At 61.0% G+C, this 12,955-nt stretch overlaps 2 protein-coding genes across 5 annotated transcripts; both read left to right on the top strand.

The window, feature by feature from the left end:
- The first annotated feature begins 1,338 nt into the window (after positions 1-1,338).
- On the top strand, positions 1,339-4,602 carry LOC100340360 (testisin). 2 transcript variants are annotated; one of them, XR_007915721.2, is made up of 6 exons: positions 1,339-1,723; positions 1,819-1,845; positions 2,059-2,224; positions 2,697-2,980; positions 3,922-4,050; positions 4,281-4,420. XR_007915721.2 is itself a non-coding variant. In XM_008250617.4 (6 exons), the coding sequence occupies exons 1-6, from the start codon at positions 1,429-1,431 to the stop codon at positions 4,509-4,511; spliced, it is 1,158 nt and encodes a 385-aa protein (XP_008248839.2). In that variant the 5' UTR covers positions 1,344-1,428; the 3' UTR covers positions 4,512-4,602. The 2 variants fall into 2 exon arrangements, 1 of the variants encoding a protein (XP_008248839.2); XM_008250617.4 differs by having other exon boundaries at positions 1,344-1,723; positions 3,896-4,050; positions 4,281-4,602.
- A 150-nt stretch (positions 4,603-4,752) lies between these two features.
- On the top strand, positions 4,753-12,590 carry LOC103345664 (serine protease 41). 3 transcript variants are annotated; one of them, XM_017338733.3, is made up of 5 exons: positions 4,753-6,263; positions 6,356-6,382; positions 6,484-6,510; positions 6,694-6,859; positions 7,521-12,590. In XM_017338733.3, exons 1-5 carry the CDS (start codon positions 5,873-5,875, stop codon positions 7,765-7,767), a joined length of 858 nt encoding a protein of 285 aa, XP_017194222.2. In that variant the 5' UTR covers positions 4,753-5,872; the 3' UTR covers positions 7,768-12,590. The 3 variants fall into 3 exon arrangements, with proteins under 3 accessions (XP_017194222.2, XP_051692243.2, XP_051692244.2); XM_051836283.2 differs by having other exon boundaries at positions 6,484-6,859; XM_051836284.2 differs by having other exon boundaries at positions 6,484-6,859; positions 6,941-7,638.
- Positions 12,591-12,955: the final 365 nt, after the last annotated feature.

The raw sequence follows: 12,955 nt of genomic DNA, 5'->3' as shown, positions 1-12,955 counted from the left end.
TGGAGCAGCTGGGACTCGAACTGGTGTTCATATGGGATGTCGGTGCTGCAGGCCAGGGCGTTAACCCTCTGTGCCACAGTGCTGGACCCAAGATTGATTTAGTTGACAGGCAAAGTTACAGAGAGAGGGAGAGAGCTAGAGAGTGTCTGTTCACTGGTCCGCTCCCAAAATGGCTGCAATGTCTGTGGCTGGGTCAGACCAAAGGCAGGAACCAGGAGCTTCATCCGGGTCTCCCATGCGGGTGCAGGGGCCCACACACTTAGGTCATCCTCTGCTGCTTTCTTAGGCCATTGGCAGGGAGCTGGATCAGAGGTGGAGCAGCCGGGACTCCATCTAGCACCCACTGGGATGCCGGTCTGCCACAGCACCAGCCCCAGGGAATAACTGTTAATAGTCACAGCACAGTAGGCTAACTGCATTGGACAACTAATTGTATATTTCAAAATAGGCAATAAAGAGAATTTTGAGTATTCCCAATACAAAGAAATAAATGAGAGGACAGAATTTCCAATACCTGATCCAGTCATTATACCTATGTATTGAAATATCATGCTGGGACCAGTGCTGTGGCTCAGCAGATTAACACCCTGGCCTGAAGCGCTGGCATCCCATATGGGTGCTGATTCGAGTCCCAGCTGCTCCACTTCTGATCCAGCCCCCTGCTATGGCCTGGGAAAGCAGCAGAAGATGGCCCAAGTACTTGAGCCCCTGCACCCATGTGGGAGGCCCAGAGGAAGCTCCTGGCTCCTGGCTTTGGATCGGCGCAGCTCCAGCTGTTGCAGCTATTTGGGGAGTGAACCAATGGATGGAAGGCCTCTTTCTCCCTCCCTCTCTCTCTCTCCCTCTCTCTCTCTCTGCCTCTCCTTCTCTTTCTGTGTGTAACTCTGACTTTCAAATAAATAAATATTTTTTAAAAAGGAATATAGCATTTTTTAAAAGATTTATTTATTTGAAAGTCAGAGTTGCACAGAGAGAGGAAAGGCCAGACCAAAGCCAGGAGCTTCCTCTGGGTCTCCCACATGGGTGCAGGGGCCCAAGGACTTGCGCCATCTTCTACTGCTTCCCCAGGCCACAGCAGAGAGCTGGATCAGAAGTGGAGCATCCAGGACTCGAACCGGCACCCATATGGGATGCAGGCGCTTCAGGCCAGGGCGTTAACCCGCTGAGCCACAGCGCCGGCCCCTCGTGCTGTATTTCTTAAACACGTACAATGAATATTGATTAAGTAAAAGGTCATCTAATGGTACCTGTATGCGCCCTTGATAGGAAAAAAAAGATCCTGAGCCGGGCGATGCGCGCAGTACCGGCGCCTGCCGCCAGGGGGCAGTCGGCGCCCAGCGCCCCTCCCGTGAAGTCCTGCGAGGGAGTTTGCGCCCGGCAGCGCCAGGCCCCGGGCGCCACACAGGGGAGGTTTCCTAATGTGCTTTAATGGGCGCCTCCTGGTTGAACATCAGGTCTTTGGTCCTGGATGGAGGCAGAGCGGCCCCCGGCGGGACGGCCAAGACCCCAGGGTGCAGACGAGAGCGTGGCCGGGGAGGCCTTCGGGCGCTCATCCTGCGCCCTCGCCCCCAGGGGGCGCCTGCCCGCGCCCGGGGCGGGAGGAAGCAGAGGGGGCGCCACGGTGCGGAGGAGGTGGCGGCGGAGGTGGCCATGGGCGCGCGAGGCCGGACGCTGCTGCTGGCGCTGGCGCTGCTGTTGGCGAGCGTGGGCCCCAAGCAGCCTGGTGAGCTCGGGGGTCGCCGCCAGCTGGACCCGAGGTGGTGAGGGGAGGGTGGGGGCTAGACGCCAAGGACACTCTTCCTTCTCGCCCCCACCCAGAGCCGCCGGAAGCGAACCTGTTGTCAGGTAAGGCGCTCGCGTGAGGGGCACGGGGGCGCCTCGCCCTTTGCTCTCCCTCGCCCCAGGGCCGGCATTCGCCCAAAGTGACTCGCCCTGGGGGAAGGGGCGGGCGCCGTCGGACCCCGTGGGGACGCGCGGGACCCCCCCTCCGCCCCCGGGGACGAGCCGAGGTGGGGTGAGCCCTCGTGCAGCTCATCCGTGGGTCTCTGGCCGTCCCAGGGCCGTGTGGCCACCAGACCATCCCCACGCGCATAGTGGGCGGAGAAGACGCGGTGCTGGGTCGCTGGCCCTGGCAAGGGAGCCTGCGCCTGTGGGGCACGCACATCTGTGGAGCGAGCCTGCTCAGCCGCCGCTGGGCGCTCACCGCGGCCCACTGCTTTCAGTCGTGAGTGGGGCGCCGGGGCGCGGGAGGGTGGGGCGCACCCGCAGGGCTGGACCCGGGCCTGCCCGTGCCTGGGGCTTGCTCCAGGCTGCGGCTGTCCCTAGAGGGAACCCTGTTCACGTTCTTCCAGAATGTTCTCCCAGACCACCCCCATACACCTTTGGGTACATTGTCCTTTTTGTTTGCCGATGAAAACAGCTTCACCTGCTGCCACCCTGATTCTGCCTCTCAGCAGTGTGGCTCCCAGGTGTGGAGGGCTGGTGTGTGCTGGTGCCCACCTCAGTGCAAGCCCTCTCGAAGGCTGGGCTCAGAGGTGCAGGACCACTGGGGGCAGCCCCAGGCTGTGGCAGTGGGTGACAGTGGGCCCGCAGGGCTTGCTGGGGGCTTCTGCGCCCCCGCAGTCAGTCTTATGTCCAGGAGCGGCCCCGCCGTGCCCTCCCGTGCAGCGCCTGACTGCGGGCTCCTCCCCTGGCAGGTCCAACGATGCCTTCGAGTTCACAGTCCAGTTTGGCGAGCTGTCTGCCAGGCCGTCCTTCTGGAACCTGCAGGCCTACTACAACCGTTACGGGGTGGACAGCATCTTCCTGAGCCCTGGCTTCAAGGGCGAGTCCCCCTATGACATCGCCTTGCTGAAGCTGTCTAGTTCCGTGGGCTATACCGACAACATCCAGCCCGTCTGCCTGCTGCCCTCCTCGGCGCAGTTCGTGAACCGGACCGACTGCTGGGTGACCGGCTGGGGCGATGTGGAAGAGGAAGAGAGTGAGGCCGGGCACGGGCAGGGCAGGGTGGGCACGGTCCAGCCGCAGAAGGCCCGGCAACACCTCCTTGGTCGGGTGTCACCGGGGCCTCTGCCCGCCTGCTGGCAGGAAGCTCACACCTGCCTTCCAGACACCGTGTGGGCCAAAGCCGTGGAAGGGAGAGGGGCCGACCTGGCCTGGCTCCGTTGCCCAGCCTGGGGGGCGGTGGGCTGGGGAGGAGGGGCATCTTCCACTCTGCCCCCCTCCCCCCACTGCGGCTCCTCCTAACCTCGGCGTCTGCCGCGGCCTGGATCCGTTGCCCAGCCTGGGAGCGGTGGGCTGGGGAAGGGGGGCAGCTCGGGTGGGGTTCCTTTCACACATCTTCCACTCTGCCCCCCTCCCCCCACTGCGGCTCCTCCTAACCTCTGCGTCTGCCCTGGCTCCGCCGACCCCCAGGAGTGCTGCGCCCACCTCTGCCTGGTGTCCAGAGCGCTCTCCCCAGAGCAGCTCCTGGTGCCCTGTGGTCCTTGGGGGTCGGGTGGTGCTAGAGAGCCACACTGAGGGGTTGCACAGGTGTGGGTCCCCGGCAGGCTCTGACACTGCCTGGTGCCTCGTGCGCTCCTTTCTTACTTGGGAGTGGGTCCTGAGGCTGCTGGCTCCACACCCAGGGGCTGCTTGGGAGACAGCCCAACAGGTGCCGCTCTGGTCTGCCAGCTTCTGCTGCCACTGAGGGGTCCCAGGTAGAGCCTGTCTCAGGGAGCTCTCGTAGCTCCCCCACCCCGGTCCCCCCGTGACACTGCTGAGCCCCTGTGATGTGGCCCCTGAGAGGAGGAGTGGGCAACAGCATGCCCTGGGACCCCCCAGCCCGACAGGTGCTGGCATCACGGCTCAGAGAAGGGTAAGGTTGCATCTCCCGCTGTCTCCCACCCTCCGACAGTCCTGCCGTATCCCTACACCCTCCAGGAAGTGCAGGTCGCCATCATCAACACCTCCATGTGTAATCACCTGTACCAGAGGACTGACTTCCGCTGGACCATCTGGGGAGACATGGTCTGCGCTGGCGATCCCCAAGGGGGCAAGGACGCCTGTTTTGTAAGTGTCACCCGCCCCCTGCCCTCCCTCGGCCCCCCAGGGCTCCTGGCGCTGAGTCCCTGCAGACCCTCACTCCATCCCCGGAGAGGCCGAGGCGGATGTGGAAGCCGAGGCTTGGCTGCTGTAGGGGGAGAGGCAGGATTTGACCCGGCCCACCCCACTCTACGCCCCGCCTCATCTCCCAGTCACTCTGCTGGCCCCAGGCTGGGCTCACCCACCGTGCTCCCCAGGGTGACTCGGGCGGACCCCTGGTGTGTGACACGGACGGCCTGTGGTATCAGATTGGAGTTGTGAGCTGGGGAATAGGCTGTGGTCGGCCCAACCGGCCCGGCGTCTACACCAACGTCACTCCCCACTTCCACTGGATCCAGCACGTGATGAACCAAAACCACACGCCCAGGCCCGGCCACTGCTCCTCGCTGCTGCTCCTGGCCCTGCTGTGTGCTCTGGGAATCCAGTAGCCCATGGGACCCTGGGCCAGCTGTGGAGTCAGGAGCTCCCCCACCCATCCCATTTCCTAATAAATGCCTTAAGTCAGGGCCTGGCAAAGCATTCCTTTGGCAGGGAGCTGTCCTGACAGCCTCATCTCCCCCTAGAGGCCCCACCCCGCCACCAACTCCCGAACTAAGCGCCAGTCCCTTTCACAGCCCACACGTTCCACGCTCTGGTTGAAACAGGAGAGCCCCCTCCAGTGCGTGCAGGCAGGAAGATAAAGATGGCAGCGCAGGCCTGGCTCCAGGTGGCTGGGGGCAGGGGCACATGCTCCCGAGGCCCCATTCCCCTGTCCCCACCACAGAAGCCCCGGACACCGCTGCTCCTGCCATGGGCCCCAGAGGCTGGCCTGGCTCAGGACGGGGTGCAGGTGTGCACTGGCCCCGGGGCACCCGGGCTCCCTGGGGTCCTGTCCCAGGGCCCCTGCTCTGTCGGGGGAATCCCAGAGCCGGGTTGCTCTCCGTTTCTTTCACGAAAGCACGTTTCATCATGCAGAAACGTCCGTGAGTCCCTCAGGTGTGGACAGGGACAGAGCTCCCCCGCCTGCCCCCAGCGCCAGCAGCGACGGCCCCGGCCTGTCTGCCCGCCCTCCACGGCGAGCCTCCGCCGTGTTCTCGGCCCCTTCACTTGCACTGCCCGTGATCACGTCTCCTCCTTCGTCCCCGGTCACCAGCCCAGCCCCCAGCTCTGTCCATCTTACTGTTCAGCCCCTGCACCACAGTGATTTATTCCAACCACAGGATTGTGTGTGAGCGACACCCGCCTCCTTCCCGCCTCTCTGCGGGCGCTTCCTGCCTCCTGCCGCCGGTGCCCTCAGCTGCTTCTCAGGGGCGCACGTCAGCGATGGCGGCCATTCTCTGCCCATGCCCCTGCGGCCATGCCTGGGCTTCCACGGCCAGCAGGAGGCGCCTTCCCCTCTCCCTACACCCTGGACACTGCCCTCACCCTGGTCTGGAACCCTGCACCCTGCTTCAAGCCCAGCAGCTTCCTGGGATCGAACGACCCCTCCCACGGTCGCCGTTGCCTGCGCAGGGACAACTTTCCTTTGAGCACCGTGCTGGGGGCCGACTGCTCCCCACACCCCGAGAGCGTGGACCTCTGTGTGCAGCCACAGCCCCGCCGGGGCTCCCGGACTCTACTGGCCCCCTGTCCTCTGACGAGCACGTGCGTCCTTACACTGGGCGACCGTGACCCTGAGCCACAGCCTCTGAGGTCTGGGCCGTGTGGTGGGCCCGACTCACCTGTGCATTCCCAGCCTGGCTTCAGGGGCCGCCTTGGGTGTGTGGGTGCCCCTAGACCCCCCAGGAAGGCGGCGTGACCTGTGGGCCCCATGAGGGCAGCTGTGGAGGCTGAGAGCCCTCCAGTTGACAAAGTGAGGCCAGCTTCCTCCTGGGGCTCAGGACAGCACGCTGGGGTGCAGGTGATAAGGGGCTTGTTGGGGTCCCCCGGTTCTGGGCGGTGTCAGGGAGTGTGCTGGGGACCCCGGGAGCTGGGAGGCCTGAGGTCCCCAGCCAGCCCTTGGTCCTGCGAGGTCCAGGGAGGACAGGGTCTCCTGGGGTGCCTTGGCGGCTCCCACCCCTGTTCTCCCCCCAGGGGGCGCCTGGCCCGGCCAGAGCGGGAGGAAGCGGAGGGGGCGCCCAGGTGCAGAGCAGCCATGGGCGCGGGGGCTGGGACGCTGCTGCTGGCGCTGCTGCTGGCGCGGGGCGCACCCCAGGAGCCGGGTGAGCTGGGGTCGCCGCGGGGGGACCCGAGGGCATGGGGGGAGGCCGGGGAGCGTGGACGCCAGGGAGCTCACCTGCTCTTCTCCGCGCAGAATCGCGGATTTGGGACCCGCTGGCAGGTAGGGCGCGCAGGACGCGCTGCGCGGAGCCGCCGGGCCGGGTGCGGGGGTGCGGGGGTGCGGGTGCGCGGGACGCCTCACCCTCCTCTCCTCCGCTGCAGGTCCCATGAACACCAGGCTGTTCTCAAGTAACCGACGGGCCCGGGGGCGGGGCGGGCTGTGCGGGGAGGGTCCGGTGGCACCTCCTTCCCCAGCGGGACGACCCGGGGCCGCGCGCTTCTACCGGGATCCCGGGTCTCCACACACCCGGGGCGAGGGTGGGCGGGCTGGGCTGTGGCTGCCCTCAGTGCGCGTCGCTCTCTCCATCCCAGAGCCCTGCGGAGAGCGGGAAAATAAGCCGCTGATCGTGGGCGGGGTGGAGTCGGTCCGCGGGCGCTGGCCCTGGATGGTCAGCCTGATTAGGGAGAAGAAACAAGTCTGTGGCGGGTCCTTGCTGAACCGCCGCTGGGTGATGTCAGCCGCGCACTGCTTCGCAAAGTGAGTGGGGGGCGCGCTGGGGGCGGGGCGAGGAAGTGCTCAGGCTGGGGCCCCCGCAGCTGGCCTCTCCTCTGGCACCAGGGCCATGGAGACCTGGAGTTCCCCACAGCCTCAAGGAGGGCCTGCACGCTCACACCCACAAGAGATTCCCTGGAGGGAACCCCGGGCATGTTGTTCCAGAATGTTCTTTCAGAACAATCCCATGCACCTTGGGGGCATCGTCCTTTTGCCTTACCAACGCAAGGTGGGCTTCCACCCCGATTCCCCCTCAACAGGTGTGGACCAAGGTGGGGGAGGCATGAGCTGAGGTGGGCTGGGGGCTGGGCACCCAGCTGCCTCCACCCTGCCCAGTGCCCACCCTGGTGGCCTCCTCTGCCAGCTCCTTTTTGGCTGCACAGAGGCTCACTGGAGGGCTGGGCGCAGTGTCCCTGTCCTAGGACAGCTCTGTGCGGTGACGAGATGAGGGGGAGGGGAGGAAGCCCTGTCCCCTCCGGGTCCCCAGGCTCTGGACGTGGTGGTGGCAGTGTGTGAGCTGGACTTGCTGGTGGCTTGTGGGAAGGCCGGTGTGGCAACCCCCAGTCAGTGTCACGTCCCTGCATAGCCCCGCTGTGCCCAGGGGGTGGCGCTGCTGCGCAGGCCTGAGAGCGCTCTCCTCTGCCAGGTACGCAGATGTGGACAGCTGGCGGGTCCAGGTGGGTCAGCTGAGGACAGGCCTCCTTTCTGCAACTTGGAGCCTGGACGAGGTGATCCGAGTGAACAAAACTCTTCCATTCCCTCTCCACCTGGGCACGGCCAATGACGTCGCTGTGGTGGAGCTGGCCTCCCGCATGACCTACAGCCCGACTGCCTGTTCTCCTCCACCTTCGTGGAACCCGACTGCTGACTGCCGGCGGGGGCTACATGTTTAAAATCTGAGTGAGCCGGGGGCACACGTGGTGGGGAGGGGCAGGCACTTCCTGAACACCCTGTTCCCGCCACAGCTGGCCCAGCAGCCCCTCTGTGGTCTCTGGGGGCCCGTGGAGCCCTCTGCCTGCCTGCTCAGCTCTCTCTGCACCTGCTTTCCTCCTCCGGCCCCCACCTGCAGGCAGGTCCTGCCTGGGGCTCCCACTGCCCTCTGCAGACCATGGCACCTGAAGCCAGGGTGGAGGGCAGCCTGGCCAGGCCTGCCGTCCCGAGCCGAGTGGCCAGGGAGGAAGTCTGGCTCTCGTGGTGCAGCAGGGATCAGAACCTCAGCACACGCAGGGAACACAGAATCAAAACCTGCACGTCCTAGGATCCGCCACATAAACGAGAAGAAAGAGCAAAGGACAGAGACAGTGGGAGAGTCCCAGAGGGGTGAGGGTCTCGCATCCGGAGGAGGACGTGGGCGGCGACTCTCTAGGAAGGCGCCCAATGGCTGAGACCCGGCTGCCAGGCAGGGCCGTGGAGAGGACCCCTATGTCATTGGGAAGAGTCGGGTAGTTCTGGTGCTGACCTCCAGGACTAGGAGCTGTGAGCTGAGCCCTGCCTGTCGTGAGGTCCCCTCCCACCTGCCCTCGAGAGTGCAAATCCCCAGTTGTGCCGGCACCGGGAGCCTGCCTCCCCCACTCTGACCCCTCCAGCCTGGCCGAGGATGGACTGGCCGCGGGGCTGCGGGGCGGTTTCTAGATGCACGCTCCACTCGTGGGTCTCTGCTTCCCACTCGCGCCAGCGCCACACGGTCGGATTCCGGGAGCTAAGCAGTGTGTTCCGCCTCAGCGATCCTGAGACCTCCCACCTGGTTCTCCTCCCCAACACTCTCGGGCGGGCTCCGCGTCGGGCCGTGCGTGCTCCACACAAACTGCAGAGTTGCCGAGGCAGGCGGCACAGAGCGCCGATGCAGGCGGGGCGGTGCTGCCTTCACCCAGCTCGGCTGGATAGCGAGCGAGCGTGCCGGCGACGTCTGTGGCTGTCTGTGTGCACAAACCTTGCTCCGCCGCCACAATGGAACTTAGTCCACTTTATCCTGGCATCGTCTCTCTTTCCTTCTTGGAGTGTTCATTCTGCCCAGAAACGGCTCTGTGGAGACCGATCCCGCGCCGTGCACTTGCTGCGTTCGCTGAGGAGTCCAGCAGGGTTCCGAGGCCTCTGCGGGTCCCTCCTGACGCGCTCTTGTCGTGTGCACAGCTGATCCTCCTCCAGCAGATGCAGAGTGAACCTTCAGTCTGTGCTGAACACAGGGGCCAGGGCAAGCGCCCCCCGCTCTCTCCTGACGACACAGGAGGCTCTGCGACTTCTCCCATGAGCATGGTTTTAGCTGTGGGCTTTTTTACACAGACTTTAATTTATTGGATTAGTTTCCTTCTAGTCCTAGTTTGTAGAGTCTTTGTCTGAAAGAGTGTTGAATTTGTTTAAAGATTCATGCACCTGATTGGTATAGTGGCAGACGGGTCTGAGAGAGAAAGAATGAGAAGGAGACAGTGAGAGGAGCGAGAGAGCTTCCATCTGCGCGTTCTCTCCCCAGGTGACCACACCAGCAGGTCAGCATCGGAGAGGGCTGGGTGTTGTGATACAGCCGGGTAAGCCACTGCCATCAATGCCGGCATCCCACGTGGACAGTGGTTCAAGTCTCTGCTGCTTCACTTCTGATCCAGCTTCCTGCTAATGTTCCGTGGAAAGCAGCAGAAGATGGCCCAAGTGCTGGTGCCCCTGCCACCCATGTGGGAGACCTGGATGGAATTCTGGGCTCCTGGCTTTGTCTGGTTCCGGCTCCAGCTGTTGTGGCAATTTGGGTGGGGGAGGGACTAGCCGATGGAATATCCATCTCTCTGTCTCTCTCTCTCTCTCTTCTCTCTCTCTGTAACTCTGCCTTTCAAATAAATAAAATTCAATTTAAAAAGAAGCAGAGGGGTCCGTGCTGTGGTACAGTGGGTTAAAGCCCCAACCTGCTGCACCGGCATCCCATATGGGTGCCGGTTTGAGTCCTGGATACTCCACTTCCAACCCAGCTTCCTGCTAATGCACCTGGGAAAGCAATGGAGGGCACAGGGACTTGGGCTGTCCTCCACTGCTTTTCCAGGTGCATTAGCAGGGACGTGGGTTGGAAGCGGAGCAGCTGGAACTTGAACCGGTGCCCATATGGGATGCCAGCACTGCAGGCAGCATCCTAACCCACTACGGCACAGCGCCAGCACCTTGAAGGCCTCTTGATACCTGTGTCCTACACCATTTCTATTTCCTAAATTTGTGTATCAATGATAATTATTGTAAAATATTAATTGCCTTTTCATTTTCCTTTGTAATATCTTTTATATTATCTTAGTAATAGCTCTGTGGATTATGGTTTGCTTTTTTTTGAAGAAAAGAATTATTTGATAATTTGAAAGACAGAGGTGGAGACAGAGGAGAGCGAGAATTCCTGTCTACAAGTTCATCCCCAACCAGGAATGAGGCCAAAACCAGCAGCCTGGAACTCCACCCAGGCCTCCCCCATGGATGGCAGGGGCTTTCCCGGTGCATTAGCAGGGAGCTCGGCTGGAAGTGAAGCAGCCAGGACTCCTGCTGGAGTCCATGCAAGATACCAGAGTCACCGGCAGTGGCTTAGCCCACTGTGCCACAGCGCTGGCCACGTCATTAATTTCTTGAATGTATTTAGAAGTAATACCTCCTCAGCCTCAAGAGGACACAAATCTTTGCTCCTGGACAGCCCCGGTCTCCGTCCGTCGCAGGGTCCCAGTTTGAATCCTCATGCAGTGTGAAATCACCTGGACGGATTCTGCTCTCGCTCTGAGTGCGTTGTGCAGGGTCACAGAGGAGTTACAACAGAGCGGCTCCGACTGCCCCCAGATCACTGTTGCCGTCGTCCTGCCATTGCCCTCTGCTTCCTTGCTTGGCTTTTGTTCAAAACCCCAAGTGGCCCTTTAAAAAGTACTTATTCGTTTTTCTTCTTTGCATGACAGAGACAGGATGGTAGACCAAGGGAGGTCTTCAGTCTGCGGATTCTCTCCTCAAATGCCCACAGCACCCCGGGCTGGGCTGGGCTCAAACCAGGGTCCCAGAGCTGCGTCCAGGCGCTGGCACCCTCAGCTCTGGCTCCCAGGGTGCCTTAGCAGGACGTGGGCCTGGAAGAAGAGCAGGATCACCCAGGCCCTCCAACCCCCCCCCCAGCCGTGCGCCGTCCACTTGGAGATGGTTCCGGGTCCTCCCCAGCAGCACACGCGTGCTCCGTGCCCTAGAGCTGCACCCTCCACTGTGTGTTTCTGCCCCACAACTCACGTCTTTTTTTTTTTTTTTTTTTTTTTTAATTTGACAGGCAGAGTTAGAGAGAAAGGTCTTCCTTCTGTTGGTTCACCCCCCAAATGGCCACTACGGCTGGCGTGCTGTGCCGATCCGAAGCCAGGAGCCAGGTGCTTCCTCCTGGTCTCCCACGTGGGTGCAGGGCCCAAGCACTTGGGCCATTTTCCACTGGCTTCCCGGGCCACAGCAGAGAGCTGGACTGGAAGAGGAGCAACCGGGACAGAATCTGGCACCCATATGGGATGCCAGCACCGCAGGTGGAAGATTAACCAAGTGAGCCACGGCACCAGCCCCACGTCTTTTATTTTTATAGATTTATTTATTTTCTTGAAAGAGTTACAGAGAGGCAGAGGCAGAAGCGGAGAGAGAGAAAGGCCCTTTTTCTGCTATTTCACTCACCAAATAGCCTCAACGGCTGGAGCTGGGCTGACCCAAAGCTAGGGGACAGGAGCTTCCTCTGGGTCTCCCATGTGGGTGCAGGGGCCCAAGCACTTGGGCCATCTTCTACTGCTTTCCCAGGCCAGAGCTGGATTGGAAATGGAGCAACAGGGATTCGAACCAGTGCCCATATGTGATGCTGGCACCGCAGGCAGCTGCTTTTGCCGCGATGTCACAGTGCTGGCCCCACAACTGACATGTGAATGCATGGCAAAAACCATTAACGTAGACTACTCAGGCTTGATTTTTTAATATTTATTTGTAATCAACTTTACACGCTGCCTGCTGTACGCACATCAATCCATGATAACATGCTTTGTGCTGGCAGAAAGGAAGGCGGTGTAGACACCTGTGGTGTGAGTAACCCCGCTCCCTCCCTAATGGCATCTCCCTGCCTTCCCAGCCCCCTCCCTGCTTCGCACCCCTACATCCTAGGTTGGAGGGCCTGGCTTTGAGTCCCAGCTCCAGGACTGATTACAGCTTTCTGCTGGGAGCCAGCAGGTGATGGCCCAAGTACTTGGGTCCCTGGGCAACCTGGGTTCTGTTCCTGGCTCCTGCTTCAGCCTGGCCCAGGTGCAGCCGTTGCGGCCTTTTGGAGAGCAAACCAGCAGATAGAAGATTTCTCTGTCCCTCTTTCAAATAAATAAATCTTTTAAAAACCTATCAAGTTAGTGTTATTTTGCAAAATAAATGGCCTGTATTCTTCAAAGTGTCTCTGTCAGGAACTACAGAGAGCTCTTCCACATTAGAGGAATCTAGAAAGACATGAGAATTGAATGCAATGCACCTGTGATTTTGAAGTTTTCTTTGGCTATAAATAATGTTATTGGAACAACTGACGCTATCTTAATGAAGTCTGTAGATTATGGTATTGTTTCAAGTTACTTTCCCAATTCTGAAATTTGTACTGTGGCTATGTGATGAAATTCATTGTTCTTAGAGAACACCTACCCCTTGGGGTTGTGAATGTGCTGACTCTACAGAATGATAATTCCATAAATATTGGTAACTTGTTTACAGGAAGGGTCTCCCTGAAGGTGGTCGGGGCTTTAAAGAAACTACTGTCCCTCATTCTCCAGTCCAGAAACACCACTTCAGGCCTAGCGAGACCAAGGCCTTGCCCCTCTGCTGTGTTCCGGAGTTGTGGAGGAGTTCAAGTGGTGCTCCAGGGCGCTGGCGTGCGGCGCTAGGGCTCACATCAGCAAGCCCGGACTCTCCCTGTGTGGTCCTAGCGCTGATTTCCCTTGCGGGCTAAGTTAAAAATTCAAAATTCCGAGCTGGCATGTGGCGCAGGCGTTGAGCTGCTGGCCGCACTGCCATCATCCCAGAGAACCAGTTCCAGTCGCACTGCTCTGCGTCCCATCCAGCTCCCTGCTGATGTGCCTGGAAAAGCAACAGAAAGTG

Source organism: Oryctolagus cuniculus, chromosome 19, assembly GCF_964237555.1.
Source record: "Oryctolagus cuniculus chromosome 19, mOryCun1.1, whole genome shotgun sequence".
Classification (NCBI taxonomy): Eukaryota; Metazoa; Chordata; class Mammalia; order Lagomorpha; family Leporidae; genus Oryctolagus; species Oryctolagus cuniculus.
The sequence above is the reverse complement of the archived record's forward strand: the minus strand, read 5'-3'. Positions and strand labels throughout refer to the sequence as shown.

Bases quoted from the DNA above. Each gene is read 5' to 3' on its own strand.
- LOC100340360 (XM_008250617.4), top strand. From the start codon at position 1,429: ATGGGCGCCTCCTGGTTGAACATCAGGTCTTTGGTCCTGGATGGAGGC. The intron at 2,981-3,895 runs GTGAGGCCGGGC...ACCCTCCGACAG, and splicing joins CGATGTGGAAGAGGAAGAGA to TCCTGCCGTATCCCTACACC. The intron at 4,051-4,280 runs GTAAGTGTCACC...CGTGCTCCCCAG, and splicing joins GGGGCAAGGACGCCTGTTTT to GGTGACTCGGGCGGACCCCT.
- LOC103345664 (XM_051836283.2), top strand. From the start codon at position 5,873: ATGAGGGCAGCTGTGGAGGCTGAGAGCCCTCCAGTTGACAAAGTGAGG. The intron at 6,383-6,483 runs GTAGGGCGCGCA...CCTCCGCTGCAG, and splicing joins GATTTGGGACCCGCTGGCAG to GTCCCATGAACACCAGGCTG. The intron at 6,860-7,520 runs GTGAGTGGGGGG...CTCCTCTGCCAG, and splicing joins GCCGCGCACTGCTTCGCAAA to GTACGCAGATGTGGACAGCT.